This window comes from Mytilus trossulus, chromosome 3 (genome assembly GCF_036588685.1).
Source record: "Mytilus trossulus isolate FHL-02 chromosome 3, PNRI_Mtr1.1.1.hap1, whole genome shotgun sequence".
Lineage (NCBI taxonomy): Eukaryota > Metazoa > Mollusca > Bivalvia > Mytilida > Mytilidae > Mytilus > Mytilus trossulus.
This window is the reverse complement of record NC_086375.1, coordinates 40910948-40929664: the sequence shown is the minus strand read 5'-3', so window position 1 is coordinate 40929664 and position 18717 is coordinate 40910948. Positions and strand designations below refer to the sequence as shown.

At 34.9% G+C, this 18717-nt stretch overlaps 1 protein-coding gene across 2 annotated transcripts in view; it reads left to right on the top strand.

Moving 5' to 3' along the window:
* Window positions 1–18717, top strand: part of LOC134711476 (uncharacterized oxidoreductase YrbE-like) — a 53959-nt gene that overhangs the window by 33183 nt on the left and 2059 nt on the right. The window contains exons 1-6 of one of the 2 annotated variants that reach the window (XM_063572080.1): window positions 8345–8556; window positions 11030–11283; window positions 12795–12865; window positions 15857–15965; window positions 16223–16350; window positions 17047–17285. In XM_063572080.1, the coding sequence (XP_063428150.1) occupies window positions 8482–8556; window positions 11030–11283; window positions 12795–12865; window positions 15857–15965; window positions 16223–16350; window positions 17047–17285 (876 nt within the window). In that variant the 5' untranslated portion in view covers window positions 8345–8481. Of the gene's footprint in view, window positions 1–8344; window positions 8557–11029; window positions 11284–12794; window positions 12866–15856; window positions 15966–16222; window positions 16351–17046; window positions 17286–18717 lie in introns of those variants that run through there. The other variant, XM_063572081.1, reaches the window with a different exon arrangement.

Below are 18717 nucleotides of genomic sequence, written 5' to 3'. Positions count from 1 at the left end.
CCAACAAGTCTTCAATGTAATGAGAAATACCCGTACTCGGAGGCGTCCTTCAGCTGGCCCCTACACATTATATACTAGTTCAGTGATAATGAATGCCATACTAATTTCCAAATTGTACACAAAAAACTAAAATTAAAATAATACAAGACTAACAAAGACCAGAGGCTCCTAACTTGGGACATGCGCAAAAATGCGGCGGGGTTAAACATGTTTATGAGATCTCAACCCTCCCCTATACCTCCAGCCAATGTAGAAAAGCAAACGCATAACTATAATAGGACAGCAAGAAACAACCAATGCAATAATATATTTGGCCAAGCAATTCTACAGGAAAGCTCAAAGTGATTGTACAGGAAGGCTCCGAGTGATATTACAGTAAACGTGCAAGCGATTGTACAGTCAATAAAAATATCTATAAATCTATAAATCAGAAAAGGTACATGTGAAAATGCAGGTAGCAAACATTGATTTTTCGATGTACATTTGACAGTTTTGATCGCTGTTGTGTGACAATTTTTATCGTTTTACACGGAGCTCCACCATTCTAAGGAACACGTTTGGGTGCATATATGTTTCTTATCATTTTATTGGTTCATATTTACATAAAGAATGTTTTAGATATCAAAACTTGAAACAGAAACGTTTTATAGTTGCATAAGAGTTCATTAAAGTTTCCATCAAGAAACTTGTTATTTTGCAAATGTCGGAGCCCCGCTTGACAGTTTCCCAAATGACCAATTTATTAGAAAACCGTACAGTTCCGTTCCCACACTGTGACCTTGTCATTGCTAGGTTACCGTCAGCAATTTTGAAATAAAATGTATACTAAAAAACACAATTACCTACTGCTAGGTACATGTAGTTCTGAGGATCATACAAATTGTTGACACCTACTTTGTATATTGAATATCATGGTTCTATGCTCAGGAATACTATAATTATATACCAAAAACATTTAAAAAAAACTGTTGCCCAGTGTTTATAGTAAGCGAGACCATCTTGGACCATCCCATTATTAAAAAGCACAACTTTATATAATGGTTTACATTATGCCATAATTCCATAAATATGAATGTGTCTATCCTTTTCCGAGAACTTGTCGGGACAATAAAATTATGGTGAAAAAGAAAAAAAAACAGAAAAAAACCAACCAATAACAATATGCACCCTCGCCCTTTGAAAGGGATACCATAGAACGCTCTATAGCAGATGCAAGGTAATTAAACAATGCAATATGGGATTCTATAGACAGACCCGGGGATCCTATAGAACGCACTATAGAATATGCGCGATTATTAAACAAAACAGGATCCTAAAGACCGCCCAGGGGATCGTAAACAACAACCTATTATAGATACATGATGCACAACCAACAGGGGATCCTATAGACCGCCCCGGGGATCCAATATAACGCCCTATAGCAGATACACAATTATTAAACCCCAATGGATCCTATGGAACGCCTATGGGATTATATATATAACGCCCTCTAATAGATCAATGATGAAAAAACTACAGGGCTCCTATAGACCGACCCTGGGATTTTATGGAACACCCTCTAGAAGAAACATGTTGAACAAACAACAGAGGATCCTATGGACCGACCCGGGGATCCCAAAGAATTCCCTATAGCAGATGCGAGATTATTTAACAATACGGGGTCCTATAGACCGCCCAGGGGATCCTATAAAACAACCTGTTATATATTCATGATTAACAACCAACAGGGCATCCTATAGAACGCCCAATACATATATACAACTATTAAACCACAGGGGGTCATATCGACGCCCATGGGAGCATATATATAACGCCCTCTAATAGATACATGATGAAAAAACTACAGGGCTCCTATAGACCGACCCTGGGGTTTATGGAACACCCTCTAGAAGAAACATGTTGAACAAACAACAAGGGATCATATAGCAGATACACGATTATAACATAACAGGTTATCCTATAGACACAACAGGGGATCAATTAAAACGGTCTCTAGTAGATAAATCTAGTGAATACATGATAACCAAACAATGGGATCCTATAGACCGCCCCGGGGATCCTATAGAACGCCATATACAGATACACAATTATTAAACCACAGGGCTCATATATAGACCGACCCTGGCATTTTATAAAACACCCTCTGGAAGAAACATGTTTAACAAACAACAGGAATCATATTCACCGACCTGGGGATCCTATAGAATAACCTGTTATAGATACATGATGAACAACCAACAGGGGATCTTACAGACCGCCCCAAGGATCCAATAGAACGCCCTATAGCAGATACATAAATATTAAACCACAAGGGATCTTATAGAACGCCCTCTAATAGATACATGGTGCACAAACAACAAGGCTCCTATAGACCGACCCGGTTATCCCAAAGAATGTCCTTCGGGGATTCTACATGGAACGCCCTATACAGCAGATACACAACTATTAACCTATCCCGAAGACCGACCCTTGGATGTTCAGGGGATCATGTAGAACGCCCTGTAATATATACATGAAAAACAAACAACAGTCTAACCTATATAGAACGTCCCATAGTAGATGTATGATATTCAAACAACAGGGGACCCTGTATAGCGTCCTTTAGTAAATATATGTTCAGACAAAAGGGGATTCTGTAGACCGCCCAGGGGATCCTGTAGAACGCCCCTTAGTATATACACGATAAACAAACAATAGGGGATCATATAGAACGTTCTATAGTAGATATATAATGTTCAGACAACAGGGGATCCTGTAGAACGCCCTTTAATATATACATAATAAACAAACAATATATGGGATTCTATAAAACGTTTTATAGTAGATATATAATGTTCAGACAAAATAGGATACTGTAGAACGCCCTATAAAATAAACACGAACAACACCAGCAGGGGATCCTATTTAGATATTTAACGTTGAGAAAAAAGGAGATCCTGCAGACCGCTCAAGGGATCATAAAAGCCTTATAGTATATACATGAAAAACAAACTACAGAGGGACCTACAGAATTTCCTATCTCAGATGGATAATTTTAAACAAAAGAGGATCCTGTAGAACGACCTGTAGTATAAACATGAAAAACAATCGATAGGGGCTCTTATAGGACGTCCTTTAGTAAATGTATAATGTTCAGACAACAGGGGATTGTGTAGACCGCCAAGTGAATGAATAACAAACAACAGGGGATCCTATAGAACGTCGTATAGTAGATAAATAATGCTGAGAAAAGAGGGTATCCCGCAGACCGCCCAGAGGATACTGTAGAACGCCCTATAGTAAGAACATGAACAACAAACAACAGTCTAACCTATATAGAACGTCCCATAGTAGATGTATAATGTTGAGAAAACAGGGGATCCTGTAGACCGCCTACGGAATCCTGTAGAAACGCCCAATAGTATACACTTGAAAAAAAACCAGGGAATCATGTAGAACGTCCAGGGGATACTGTAGAACGCCCTATAATATATACATGAACAACAAACAACAGGAGATCATATAGAACGTCTTATAGACCAAAGGACCAACCAAGTGATCCTATAGAAAGACTTATATTATATATATGATAATTAAACAACAGGGGAACCTTTAGAATGTCCTATCTTAAATGCATAATTTTCATTAACAACAGGGGACCCTGTAGACCGTCCAAGGGATCATGTAGAACGCCCTTTAGTATCTACCTGAAAAACAAATAACAGGGGAACCTATGGAATTTCCTATCTCAGATGCATACTATTTTAACAAAAGAGGATCCTGTAGACCACCCAGGGGATACTGTAGAACGCCCTATAGTATAAACATAAACAACAAACACAACAGGGGACCCTATAGAACGTCCTATAGTAGATATATAATGTTAAGAAAACAGGGGATCCTGTAGACCGCCCAAGGGATCCTGTAGAACGCCCTTTAGTATATACTTGATTAACAAAAAAGGGGATCCTATAGAACGTTTTATAGTAGATAATTAATGTTGAGAAAACAGGGGATCCTGTAGACCGCCCGGGGGATACTGTAGAACGCCCTGTAGTATAAAGATGAACAACAAACAACAGAGGACCCCATAGAACGTCCTATAGTAGATATATAATGTTGAGAAAACAGGGGATCCTGCAGACCGCCTAGGGGATCCTGTAGAACGCCCTATAGTATACGCTTGAAAAACAAACAACAGGGAATCCTGTAGATCATTTTACAGTAAATAAATAATGTTAAGAAAACAGGGGATCCTGCAGACCGCCCAGGGGATACTGTAGAACGTCCTATAGTATAAACACTAACAATAAACAACAGGGGATCCTGCAGATCGCCCAATGGATCCTGTAGAACGCCCTTTCGTATATACTCGATTAAAAAAAAAAGGGGATCCTATTGAACGTCTTATAGTAGATAATTAATGTTGAGAAAACAGGGGATCCTGTAGAACGCCCTATATATAGTATACACTTGAAAAATAAACAACAGAGAATCCTGTAGATCGTCTTACAGTAAATAAATAATGTTGAGAAAACAGGGGATCCTGCAGACCGCCCAGGGGATACTGTAGAACGCCCTATAGTATCAACACGAACAATAAACAACAGGGGATCATGCAAACCGCCCAAGGGATCCTGTAGAACGCCCTTTAGTATATACTTGATTAACAAAAAAAGGGGATCCTATAGAACGTCTTATAGTTGATAATTAATGTTGAGAAAACAGGGGATTCTGCAGACCGCCCGGGGGATACTGTAGAACGCCCTATAGTATAAAGATGAACAACAAACAACAGGGGAACCTGTAGAACGTCTTATAGTAAATAAGTAATGTTGAGAAAACAGGGGATCCTGCAGACCGCCCAAGGGATCTTAAAAGCCCTTTAGTATCTACATGAAAAACAAATAACAGGGGAACCTATAGAATTTCCTATCTCAGATGCATAATATTTTAACAAAAGAGGATCCTGTAGACCACCCAGGGGATACTGTAGAACGCCCTATAGTATAAACATATTAAACAAACAACAGGGGACCCTATAGAACGTCTTATAGTAGATATATAATGTTGAAAAAGAGAAGATCCTGTAGACCAACCAAGGGATTCTATAGAAAGCCTTATAGAATATACATGATAGGCAAACAACAGGGGAACCTATTGAAAGTACTATCTTAAATGCATAATTTTTATAAACAGGGTATCCTGTAGATCGCTCAGGTATTCTGTAGAACGCCCTATAGTATATACTTGAAAAACAAACAACAGATAATCATATACGTCTTATAGTATATATATAATGTTGAGAAAACAAGGGATCCTGTAGACCGCCTATGGGATCCTGTAGACCGCCTATGGGATCTTGTAGAACGCCCTATAGTATACACTTGAAAAACAAACAGGGGAGCCTGTAAAACGTTCTCTTAGCCTAGTAGATACACTAGAAACAAACAATAGGGTATCCTTTAGAACGTTCTATAGTTTATATATAATGTTGAGAAAACAGGGGATCCCAAAGACCGACCAAGGGATCCTGTAGAGAGTCCTCTAGTATAAACATAAACAAACAACAGGGGATTCTTTAGAACGTTCTCTTAGCCTAGTAGATACATCAAAAACAAACAATAGGGTATCCTATAGAACGTTATATAGTTAATATATAATATTCAGACAACAGGGGATCTGGAGAACACGCCCTTTAGTATAATACATGATAAACAAACAATATGAGATCCTATATATATTTTTTCTCCAAAATTACAGTGCCCATAAAGGGCATAAAATCAGATGCAATTGATTTACATAATTGGTAACAACAACAATAATAGAGGCGTACACATATATATTTGGAAAATGAGCATTGGTCAGAATCAAGCCAAAAACTAATAAAATTACATTATATATGTATTTATTCTCAAATTGTTTACTTGACTTAGTGTCAGAGTTCATACTTGATCTCCTTAATTCAAAACAGTCACCAATAGAACAGCCCAGTTTTTCCATAAGAGTAACATGTTTTTGGGTCAAGAGCCATAAAAATTTAGAAGATCTTAAATTTATAAAATTATAACAATTGTTAGAAATGTCTTGGAAAAATCGTCCCTTTGAATATCATAAAGAGGGCATTCTATTAAAAAATGAAGCTCATCTTCACCTTTACTGAGTGAGCAATTAGAACAAAGACATTGTCTTATCGGGCCCTTTTATAGCTGACTATGCGCTATGGGCTTTGCTCGTTGTTGAAGGCCGTATGGTGACCTATAGTTGTTAATATTTGTTTCATTTTGGTCTCTGTGGATAGTTGTCTCATTGGCAATCATACCACATCTTCTTTTTTTTATTTTATATATGACAATATTTACATTGATAAAATTATAGTAAAATACAAAGGAAATCTACCAATCTCTGACATTACAGCTATATTACTTGACTTTCTGTTTACACCAAGAATGTATTTCATAAATTTGGTATGAGCTTTTTCAGAAGAATCCTGACCAGAAACTTGTTCCTATAGAACGTTCTATACTATACTAGATATATATATATATATATAATATTCAGACAACAATGGATCCTGTAGACTGCCCAGGGGATCCTGTAGAACGTCCTTTAGTGTATACATGATAAACAAACAATATAAGGAATCCTATAGAACGTTCTGTAGTAAATATACAGGGTTCATACAACAGGGGATCATGTAGAACGCCCTCACATAGCTTTATTGTAAACAAGTAACAATGGTTCCTATAGAACGTCCCGCTATAGTAGAATGGTCAGACAACAGGGGGTCAGATTACAGATTCGTTTCTTTAAACGCAGACCAGTTGAAACATCCTCTCACACTCCTGTAAAGCCTTAATTTAGTACGTGTAACATGTTTAACATGTGTAGGCTATATCTTTTTTTCAATTTGCCTACATAAAAATACTCTTTTAAACGGATAATACAAATATTATTAATTCCATAGTACATCCAAAGCCATGGGACCACGTGCATGTGACATTTGCAGGTCTTTACAACATAATTAAGGCACTTTTAAAGTACTACTGTTTATCATATCTATATCAAATGTATCATATGTATTTTATTTAAAAAGGAATCTGTATATATATATTTTCACAATGATATATGCTACTGTAATGCGGTACATTTTCCTTTTTTTTCATGTGATAAAAAATAAATAAAGCAAATTCACCGTGTTACAGAATATTTGAATCATGCAAGACCCAGGATGATTTAATGTTATAATTTAACCAACATTTTCGAAAATTAAAGCACCAGCTAATAAATGTACAGCTAAAAGAAAGATTTATATGAGAAATTGTACAACCATATAATGACAACAGGAATGTCAGATACAGATAGTGTTTATGATATGAGAAATTAGGTTAAGAAAATGCAGTGTTCTATAGGCGATTACACCGGGAAATTTCACAGAGATTAATTCTGGGCTGATAATTTCATTACATTTAGTGGCAGTTTAAATTCCCGCCCTCCATCCTGCCAGACCCCTACTCCGGGACCTACCTTAGTATTTTTTTGTAAATTTGTTCTCGTCCTCAGCATGTATGAAATATTTGCCACTGAACGTTAGGCGATCAACAAGTCTTAGACAGAATATTGTTTATGATCATAAGCAGTGACAAAATAGTATCAAGAAGTAGATTTTGTAAAAATAAATTCCTTTTATTTCGTATTTTACTTTAAAATGGACGTAGTTTTTCTGCCAGGAAACATTCATTCTGTGGTTAAAGTTTTTAAAATTTTAATAACTTTCATAAACTATCCTGGATTTTTAACAAACTTGGACAGAAGCTTCTTACAATCACAGGATACATGCAGTATCGAGAGGAACATTTTTATTATTTCCCCCCTCATCCGGAACCCTTACATTTCTTAATTATTTTTATACATCAACTGAGATAATAACTTTTACCCAAACTACAGAGTAGTATATATTCTACACCCATGAGTGTACCAAGACCCCCTCTCCCTTCACTCCATTTTTTATCTTCTATTGTGTATGTTCGAACCCAGATCCTCAACATTGACTAGCTAATTTCATAGGAGATAACCGACGACAGACATTACACATATAGTATAGCTAACCTTCGTTTCAAATTTAGATATAAAGGGGGGGGGGGGGGGGGGGGGGGGCTATATGCAGTCAATATAATAGGACCCGGTTTTCCTTTATGATTTAAAAAAAGGAATTATTTAGGACAAGCCTGAATTAATCAACAAACGTTTAAGAAAAGATTAAATGATGACATAATCAATATAAAGTCTTCTTATTTATACATGTCAGCATTTTAAGATAACGTTATGCGGACAGCCAAAGAGGTCGCGTTTACTATATTAAGCTATCTTTACCAGTACAAACAACGGGTTACGCTTAAGTGATCGTAAAAGTAAATATTTGAAGCGATACGGTTCACCCACGCAGAATTGCTAAATGATGGTATTGCAAACTGTCAATTACACACTCATTTAAAAAATAAGATGAGGATAAATATTGTACAGAGATTTTTCCATCATAACAATTGCGGAAATATATTCATATCACACCTGAGAAAGGTAAGACAATTAGCATGTTCAGTAAACCACGAGATCTTTTCTAGTGGGTTACTAGGTCACTATGGAGCACGTGTCACGTAACTCGAACACTTTACCTGTCGAGGTTTTGTCGAGAAAAAAAATGAAATGCAATTGAATAACCGCAATACAATTTATTGTGTGCAAACAGCTTTATGTTTATAATGTTCATGTAACTCCGACTGAAAAGAAAGTTTTCTATTCTTAGACTTTCAATTCTATTTTCATTTCTTTCACTAGTTGATCTAAATTCAATAACGACTATCACATGATATCGTCAATGCTGTACAGATTTTATATATGATAATGTGATAAATATACGTATGACAATCATTTAAATAGTTTAAAATGTCAAATATTTGTTTCAATGAAAATGTCATGCCCCCTTTAACATATTCCCAAATATACGTATTGATATATACCATATATGGCAGCCGTTATAAAATCGACTTTTACCACAAAATATTAAAAAAAAAGTGAAGGGACATATTACTGAGGCTGAAGATTACTATTTATATCAATTTATAAGACTTTCCCTAAATGAATAGGCATATAATTTTGTAATATATAAATTTACAAATCTAACATTGTTGGGTTGATGTTTAGACGAGTTGTATATACATAATTTACACAGCCATGTATCATCATCATTGCTGGTGATCCGATGGATAAATCTGTTGTAGAGTTGTCACTGGTTCAGACGTACTTATATATAACATGGTCGACCAACGAATGGGTCCTGTATATTCAACCCATTCAGGTCAACCCAGATGGGTAACCCAATGCGAATTTATGAACATGCATCGGATGCATGGTCATTTGACAAACATTACAAGCATATGCATCTATTATGTGCTTGAGATTGATGGGTGATAAAATTATGCTTATGGGAACACGGATTGTCTTTTTATAACTGATAAACCATGTAACCGTATAAATTTGTTTTATATAATAAACATGGCTATGTAGCCGATGTCATCTTTGTTCGTTTTTTGTTTTTTAATTTCATTTACAAAATATTTTGGATCCTGGACCAATCTGAATCCTTCATGGAGTGAAAAAGAGTTATTTAAGAGTTGTGCTTTCGCTTCGTCGATTTTCATTGCTCGGCTGTGTAGCTTTTGTTAGTTAATTGACAGAAATACTAAATTGGGGAGGGTTATTTTATCCCCGCCATATGTATGTGCCTGTCCAAAGTCATGAACTTTGAAAGACTTTAAAATAACGGTATATGATCAGTAAGAAACGTGCATATGTTCTTCTTCCAGTCGACTTTTAGGAATATGACGGTTGTTTTCCATTCCTTTGATGTGTTCGAGCTTACAAGTTTGCCATTTGATTGAGGATTTTCCGTTTTGAATTTTCGAAGGAGTTCGGTATTTTTGTTATATTTTACTTTTAGATCCAAAATTAAAAGAGAACGAGTTAAAATACTAATTACCCCAGCTATATATGTTTATAAAATTGAGAATGGAAATGGGGAATGTGTCAAAGAGACAACAACCCGACCAAATAAAAAAACAACAGCAGAAGGTCACCAACAGGTCTTCAATGTAGCGAGAAATTCCCGCACCCGGAGGCGTCCTTCGGCTGGCCCCTAAACAAATATATACAGTCTAGTTCAGTGATAATGAACGCCATACTAATTTCCAAATTGTACACAAGAAACTAAAATTATTCAATTATTCTTTTTCAAGATCAGGAAACAAATGGTAACGTTATGATGGATTGGTTGGTGGTTGTTTAATGATGAGTGACAAATAGTCCATGAATATTGAGAATGAAAACAAATTGATAATAGTTACATACAATAGTTAGGTCATGTACTAGGGTTCGACAGTGATGAAGGGCTGAAAATTGGGACTGCCTCTTGAAATGAGGGTAAATTTGATAGGGACATTAAGTTTGCCTTGCAACAGGTCTACGAACTGCCCATCAAGTTGTTGCAAGGGTTCTGAACGTACAGAGAGCGATTGCAAGGGTTAAACGTACTGAGGTGCAATAATAACTTAATTTGTATTCCAAAAAAAACTTTGGGATTGTTTGTATCATTTCACATCCTAATGTTGTTTTGTCGTTTTGGAAATTTGGTTTTGTTGGCATATAATGATACTCGTTTCTATTTAGATTATAATTACGCTGATGCATTGCATGCAATATTTTATAGATATCTTGTCTTTTTTTTCAATACTATCACCCCTAGATGTCTTTTTATGTTTTTTTTAAGCTGTTTGGGTTGCTATCCAACTGACGTTCATATCCATGCACATCAGGTTTTTGTTAATCGAATACCAAAAGATTTATATTGATCTGTCGGTTGATGTACCATTATTGCATTTATCTTATATTTACTGATGTTAAATTGATTGATTGTTGGTTGCTTAACGTCCAGTGCTGATGTTAAAGAAGTAGCATTTATAGATGAAATAGTCACATACATTTTCTCATTTTGCAGGGAACACCATGTGTAACAGCTAGATATTCTTCAACTGGTAATGAAACTAAGAGATATAATGTAGGCATTCTTGGTGCGGGCAGAATCGCTAGCTCAGTACATATTAAAAACATTCTTAGGAACCGTAAATTAGTAGTGAAATGGATCGTAGATGACAGTAAAGATGCTCTTACCAATGTGCAGGACGAACATTTAATTTTTGATGTACCATTCCATCCATCAAAAGAAGTTGATAATTTACTCGAAGATAAAAGGTATGTGGATTTGAATTTTATTTTGAACGACTCACTACGGATGTGAGCGACAAGTTTTATCCGTGAATACCAGCGTATTTTTTCTTTGACAACCATTTACATTGACTCTATGCAGAGCTGTTTATTCTGTTTTGTTTTTAAATAGGTTCGACAATGATCCTTTACTTCTGCTTGACTTTCGAAATTTTAAAATTAAGATTAATGACCTTAAGGTGGTACCTAACACTTTCACTAAAATCAATTTGGCTCGTTTAATTTTCATTAAATTTTTGACAAAGTATTTACTTTGACCCTTTAACAAAAAAATAAAAATTTCAAAAATTTTGAACCATCCGTTTTATCAGAGAAATTACACTGGTTATATAGCAGTTTGACAAACACCAATTTTGATCATTGAGAAGCTTAATATTCCATTAACACCACAACGTAATTTAAACGTTTAGCTGATTTTACAGAGTTATCTCCCTGTAGTGTTAGGTACCACCTTAAATTGACCATAGTCGATAACAATTTTTAAAAATCATACTCTCATTTCCTGTCTACAAAGATAGTGTATTCAATGTTCGATGAAGTAAGCTCAAGTTTTTTAGTCAGTACCTATTACCAAATTTGCGAAAACGTACTTGCCATCTATTTGACAATTAAAACATTACAAAACTAACATTGCATTGTAAAAAAACACGATACACAATATGTTTATCAAGAATAAAGTAAAGTGATCAAGTAATTCTGTAAGTTCTGACTTAGTAGCGAGGGATTAATAAAACGGATATTGTACGAGATTGCATGTGAAAAGACATATACATGTAGGATGACTACAAATGTAACTTCGGTTATACTGGACAATGATACACAAACCAAATGCTTAGACATGTACCATCGATATTTGTCAAACATTCGAAAAGAATAGTAAAAAGTAAAATCACAAAAGTACTGAACTCCGAGGAAAATTCAAAACGGATAATATCTAATCACATGGCAAAATTAAAAGCTCAAACACATCAAACGATTGAATAACAACCGTCATATTCCTGACTTGGTACTGGAATTTTCTCATGTAGAAAATCGTGGATGGAACCGGGTTTTATAGCTAGCTTAACCTCTCATTTGTATGACGTCGCATAAATTACGGTCGGAATGATAACTAGTATAACAAATTATTTTTTAAAACTTCAGCAAATTGATCGACCATGTACGTGTTTGGATGTAATTTCATATAAAAAATCTACATCGCCATTTTGTTGATTTTCAGTTTAAAAAAAGAGCATCTGTTCAAACTGTTCTGGAATGAAAAAGACTATATGATACGGTTCTGATTAGATGTCATTCGAATGCAAAACTAACAAATAAAGTTGACCATATTTTAAAAACAAAGCCATAATTGTAGTTTCATTAAAAAAGGTGCTGAATTTAACAGCTATTGTCTATGATAAAAATGTCTCCAATTGCAAGAAATAGCATGAAGTGGAAATCATATTGATAACATAACTTACGGTTATTTTCCTTTTCAGTCTTGATGCAGTCTTTGTTTTCACCCCAACATCAACTCATGCTGATTACATCTGTAGGAGCTTAAACAAAGGTAGATTTTGAAGCACAGACCCTATTTATATATAGAATGTTTAAAATTAAATGAATCTTTCATATTTATATGAGTTCTTTTAACTTTAAAATTTCTTTAAGCTGAGGACCACCTCTGCATAGGTGCAGAATTTTTGCTGCGTTGAAGACCCATTGGTGGCCTTCGACTTTTGTCTGCTCCTTGGTCGTGTTGTTGTCTCTTAGCCATATTCCCCATTTCCATTCTCAATTTTATCTTTCCCTAAAGCACTATCTTTAATCATTCAGTAAATGTTTTGTTTTTAATTTGTTGTAGCTATGCACATTTATGCATCCATCGAAGTAATATGATTTCTCCTTCCTAAGTTAGAAAGATCTTTTAATTTTCCCAAACTGCGCTCATTGTTGAAGGTCGTACGGTGACCTATAGTTGTTAATGTCAGTGTCGTTTAGTCTCTTATTGGGAGTTTTCTCATTGGCAATCATAAACATCATGTACAAGCCACATCTTCTTTTTTATATGCTTTAGCTTTTAACATTAAGCATAACTAGTGAATTGCATGACTGGGTCACAGTTTACTGTATCGTACATTTCTCCTGGATTCCTGTAATGAAACTGTTGTTTCAGAAAATCGTGTGTTATAATACAGTTAACACCATCGTCGATTGAGTAAATTTGTGAAATACAATTAATAAAAATAAGTTGAAGTTTTATTTATTTGAACACTTCCCTGATACATCTTACAGACTTAAATTTATATTGAAAGCTGACAACGAATATTTAATATTTATTCATATATTATACATGTAACTGAAGATTTTCGTTTCGTATATCGACCTCATATTCGGTTTCAGTTATTTGCATTTAATTTGCATTCGTTAACATCATATGCATATCTGTTAGGTAAAGATTGAAGTCAGCATTATCGTTCTTTTTCCGTGTTCCTTAGTTAGTTTATGAACTAGTTGTAAGTAATAATGTTTCACAATAATAGACTAGAATAAGATACATAAAAAATAAGGGGGAGTGTGATTGCCAGTGAAACGACTCTCTACTACAGATCAAATAACGTACAATATGCCATACAGGGAAAACGGTACTATTGCAATTTCCCAGCATTAGGTTGGCCTTTTGTGTACTTAGGAGCGCTGTGATTGGATGTATTAAGGGTACAATAGATTTTTTATGTATCTATGAATAACTGCAGTGTGTATATATATTATAAGTTGTTCATGATACTATTTGGTTTTAATTGTTTAAAACATAATAATAAAGTACTAATACCACACATTACTGTTTTATCCTGGTTTTTGTCGAGCCTGCAACTTTTGTTGCAGAAAGCTCGACATAGGGATAGTGATCCGGCGGCGGCGGCTACGGCGGCGGCTACGGCGGCGGCGGCGGTGTTAGCTCACTTTTTAAAAGCTTTATGTTTTAGAAGGTAGAAGACCTGGATGCTTCATACTTTGTATATAGATGCCTCATGTTACGAAGTTTCCGTCAGTCACATGTCCAATGTCCTTGACCTCATTTTCATGGTTCAGTGACCACTTGAAAGAAAAGTTAAGATTTTTTGTAATGTTGAATTCTCTCTTATTATTAGTGATAGGATTACTATATTTGGTATGTGCGTACCTTGCAAGGTCTTCATGCCCGTCAGACAGTTTTCACTTGACCTCGACCTCATTTCATGGCTCAGTGAGCAAGGTTAAGTTTTGGTGGTAAGTCCATATCTCAGATTCTATAAGCAATAGGGCTAGTATATTCGGTGTATGAAAGGACTGTAAGGAGTACATGTCCAACTGGCAGGTGTCATCTGACCTTGACCTCATTTTCATGGTTCAGTGGTTATAGTTAAGTTTTTGTGTTTTGGTCTGCTTTTCTCATACTTTATGCAATAGGTCTACTATATTTGTTGTATGGATTGATTGTAAGGTGAACATGTCTAGCGGACAGATGTCATCTGACCTTGACCTCATTTTCATGGTTCAGTGGTCAAAGTTAAGTTTTTCAGTTTTGGTCTTTTTATCTAATACTATACGCCATAGGTCAACTATATTAAGTGTATGGAAATGTTTTATGATCTATATATTAGTCCCACAGGTTTTATTTGACCTTGACCTCATTTTCACGGTTCATTGCTCCATGTTAAGTTTTTGTGTTTTGGTCTATTTTTCTTTAACTATAAGTATTAGGTCAACTTTATTCTTTTTATGGAAGCATTGTTAGCTGTACATGTCAGCCTGGCATGGTTCATCTGACCTTGACCTCATTTTCATGGTTCATTGGTCTTTGTTTAGTTATTTTGGTTCATGTAACGTTTATGTGACAGTTGTAATAAAGCTTTATATATACTTAGGACTATCAACATAATATCGACAATGATTAGTAAAGAATGCGAGACATTTCAGTGTGTGCACTCTTGTTATTATAAAAAAAGTGGTAAATTTAGAAAATTATGTCGCCCATGGCAGAAAAATAGTACCGTTTTCCCTACAGGTCATATACAGCCTTCAGCAATTAGTTAAACCCACACCGCATAGTAAGCTATAAAAAATCCGGATACTAGTATGACAAGTGTAAAAGAATTCAATCGGGAAAACTATGAACTGTTTTATGTAAAAAGAATAAACGAAAAACAAATAATATACACAGCAACAAAAGACAAGCTTTGCAATGTTAAGACCATTCTACTTTGATGTTGGATTAGAAAGCTACAAATTTGACATTCGATATTGAAAGATTTGGAATGAGGAATTTAGGTGCATGACCAAAAAGTTATCAACAAAGGATTACTGTTTCAAATTCCGCCACGTTCGTTATGTTTCGAATCCCAGTTAGAGGCCTCGGATCCACTGTATGTCGTTGGATGCCTTACTGGTAATATTCAACATAGATGGTTTAATGAAACAAACTTTTAATTTCAAAATGATAAGTTATTAGACGCTCTTAAAACATGTAAATATTTGTGAAAGGTTCATGAATTAGATAGTCATCGTATTATACTTACAGGAAAGAACGTTCTTACAGAAAAGCCAACGGGATCCACATATGATGAAATAAAACTGTGCTATGAAACAGCAGAGAAAAACAACAAAATATTAGTCACAGGGTTTCAGAGGTATTATATCTATCATGTTTTATATCTTATCATTATAATATATGTACACAGAAATAATTAACAAATAAACAATATTTCAACTTAAAAAATAAATTTTGAATCACAAATTTGAAAAAATCTTTGAGGTCTTATGCGATTTACCCATCTTTCACCATTACTAAAACACGTGTAATGTAAGATTTGACTTTCTCATGTTCTGTTGCAATCAATGTCTTCGATTCATTAGCTGTCATAGTTTACAATTATTTTGTTTACAGACGATTTGATCCATTGTTTCAAGATATATATGCAGCAACAAGAAATAATGGAATAGGAGATATCCAAATGATAAAATTAACCAACAGAGATAGTCCAAAGCCAGCCTATGAATTCTTACTTAATACAGGTAAATGTACATAGATATAAGAAGATGTGATATGAGTGCCAATGAGACAAAACACCATCAAAGTCACAATTTGTAAAAGTAAACCATTATAGGTCAAAGTATAGGTCTTCAACACTGAGCCTTGGCTCACACTGAACAGCAAGCTATAAAGGGGCCCAAAGATAACCAGTGTAAAACCATTCAAGCGGAAAAAACAACGTTATTGTCTATATAATAAAAGAGAAAAGAGAAACACTTATAAACCATGCACGTCAACAAACGACAACTACTGAACATCAGATTCCTGAATGTATGTAGATATAGGAAGATGTGGTATGAGTGCAAATGAGACAACTCTCCATCCAAGTAAAAAAATTATAAAGGTAAACCATTATGGGTTAAGGTATGGCCTTAAACACGAAGCCTTGGCTCACACTGAACAGCAATGAGCTATAAAGGGCCTAAAAATGTAGTGTAAAACCATGCATGTATAAGATTTTCTGCAACGAATCATTCCATGATTAATATCCGATGTACAGTTGACTATTTATGGTCAAATTTAAAAATAAAAAGCTGTAATCTAGCATTTAGTGATATCCATATCCGATGAATTATTTTTCCATCCATTAACTGAAGATTTTTTAGCCAAAATAAAATAAACATCTTATGCTTTCTTAAGCGTGAGATTTAAAAAAAAAATTGTATTTTTTACTTCAGATTCAGAAGGTTGTAATATTGTATCAGATCTCGCTGTACATGACATTGACATGATGGTCTGGATGACCAATGGCGAGTTACCAGAATCGGTCTACACGATAGGACATATACATGACCCAAAGCTTAAGTCAGCAAAACAGCCAGATACTGCAGTCGTTACGCTCAAGTTTAAGAATGGGATAATGTGTACTATTGATTTATCACGTGATGCTGTTTATGGTTATGATATTCGATTAGAGGTAAGACTTTCGTCCCTGAGGGTATCACCAGCCCAATAGTCAACACTTCGGTGTTGACATGAATATCAATTATGTGGTCGTTTTTATAAATTTCCTGTAACAAAACTTTTTCGAAAAAACTAAGGATTTTCTTATCCCAGGAATAGATTTACCTTAGACGTATTTGGCACAACTTTTTGAAATTTTAGGTCCTCAATGCTCTTCAACTTTTAAGTTGTTTAGCTTTATAACTATTTTGATCTGAGCGTCACTGATGGGGTTTATGTAGACGAAACGTGTAATAACTATTAAGTATTTTTGGTCGATAACAACCCGACCAAAGAGCAGACAGCAGCTGAAGACCACCAATGGGTCTTCAATGCAGCGAGAAAATCCCGCACCCAGAGGCTTGCTTCAGCTGGCCCCTTAACAAAAATGTATACTAGTTCAGTGATAATGGACGTCATACTAAACTCCAAAATATTATATACACAAGTAAATAAAATAAAAAAAATCATACAAGACTAATACTATTATGTTTATGGTTATGACATTCAATCATAGATAACATGACTTTCTTACTATTTACTTCATATTAGTGTTAACCATATGTAAATTTATTGAAATATTTAGTTAAAAACAATAAGGTGTATTTCGAATGTCAAAGAGAAAACTAACCACCGGAGTCCAAATGACATGGTCTATAGTCAACATTCTGTGTTAGCTTGGTCGTACTCAACAATGAGCAAGTTCCAGTCAAATTGCAAGGCCTCGATATTACAGAATTTGAAACAAACAAGAGAAAAAACAACAAAATTAAGTCTGATTTATGACAAAACAATTAATGAAAAACCAACATAGCAGAATGACAGACAGTAACAAACCCAACAGCCACTGAATTTCAGGCTCCTGATTTGGGACAGTCATATAGTCTCCGTGAATGTGATAGGGTTAAATACAAATGTATTGTGTTTGGACAATTGCGTAACAACACAACATAAAACACAAACTTTCAAGTTTCAGCAGTTGTATCTTCAGAAATTGCATGACTTACTGAAGTTGGCCATAAGACTTTGATTTGTCATAATACAGGAACAATATTCAATAAGAAGATGTGACATATTTTCCATGAAAACATAAGAATATCTACATCCTGTTCGTAAACTTTATTGCCGTTCCAGTCGGTATATATCAAGCACGTTTTCGTTTTTTTTTTAATCCCGAAGCTTCCTGATAAGATGAAGTAATAGTAAACCTAAGAAGATTATCTATCCATGTATGAATTTAAAATTCGTACTGCGTTTTTAAATTAGTTTTCTATGAATTAAACATCGAATGACACTGTATCTAATATGTTTTCGTGACATGATGTTTTGAAATAGATGTTATAGATTAACATCTTTTTTTGGTAAAGTTTTGTTATCTGACCATCAATTATACATTGACTATTTCC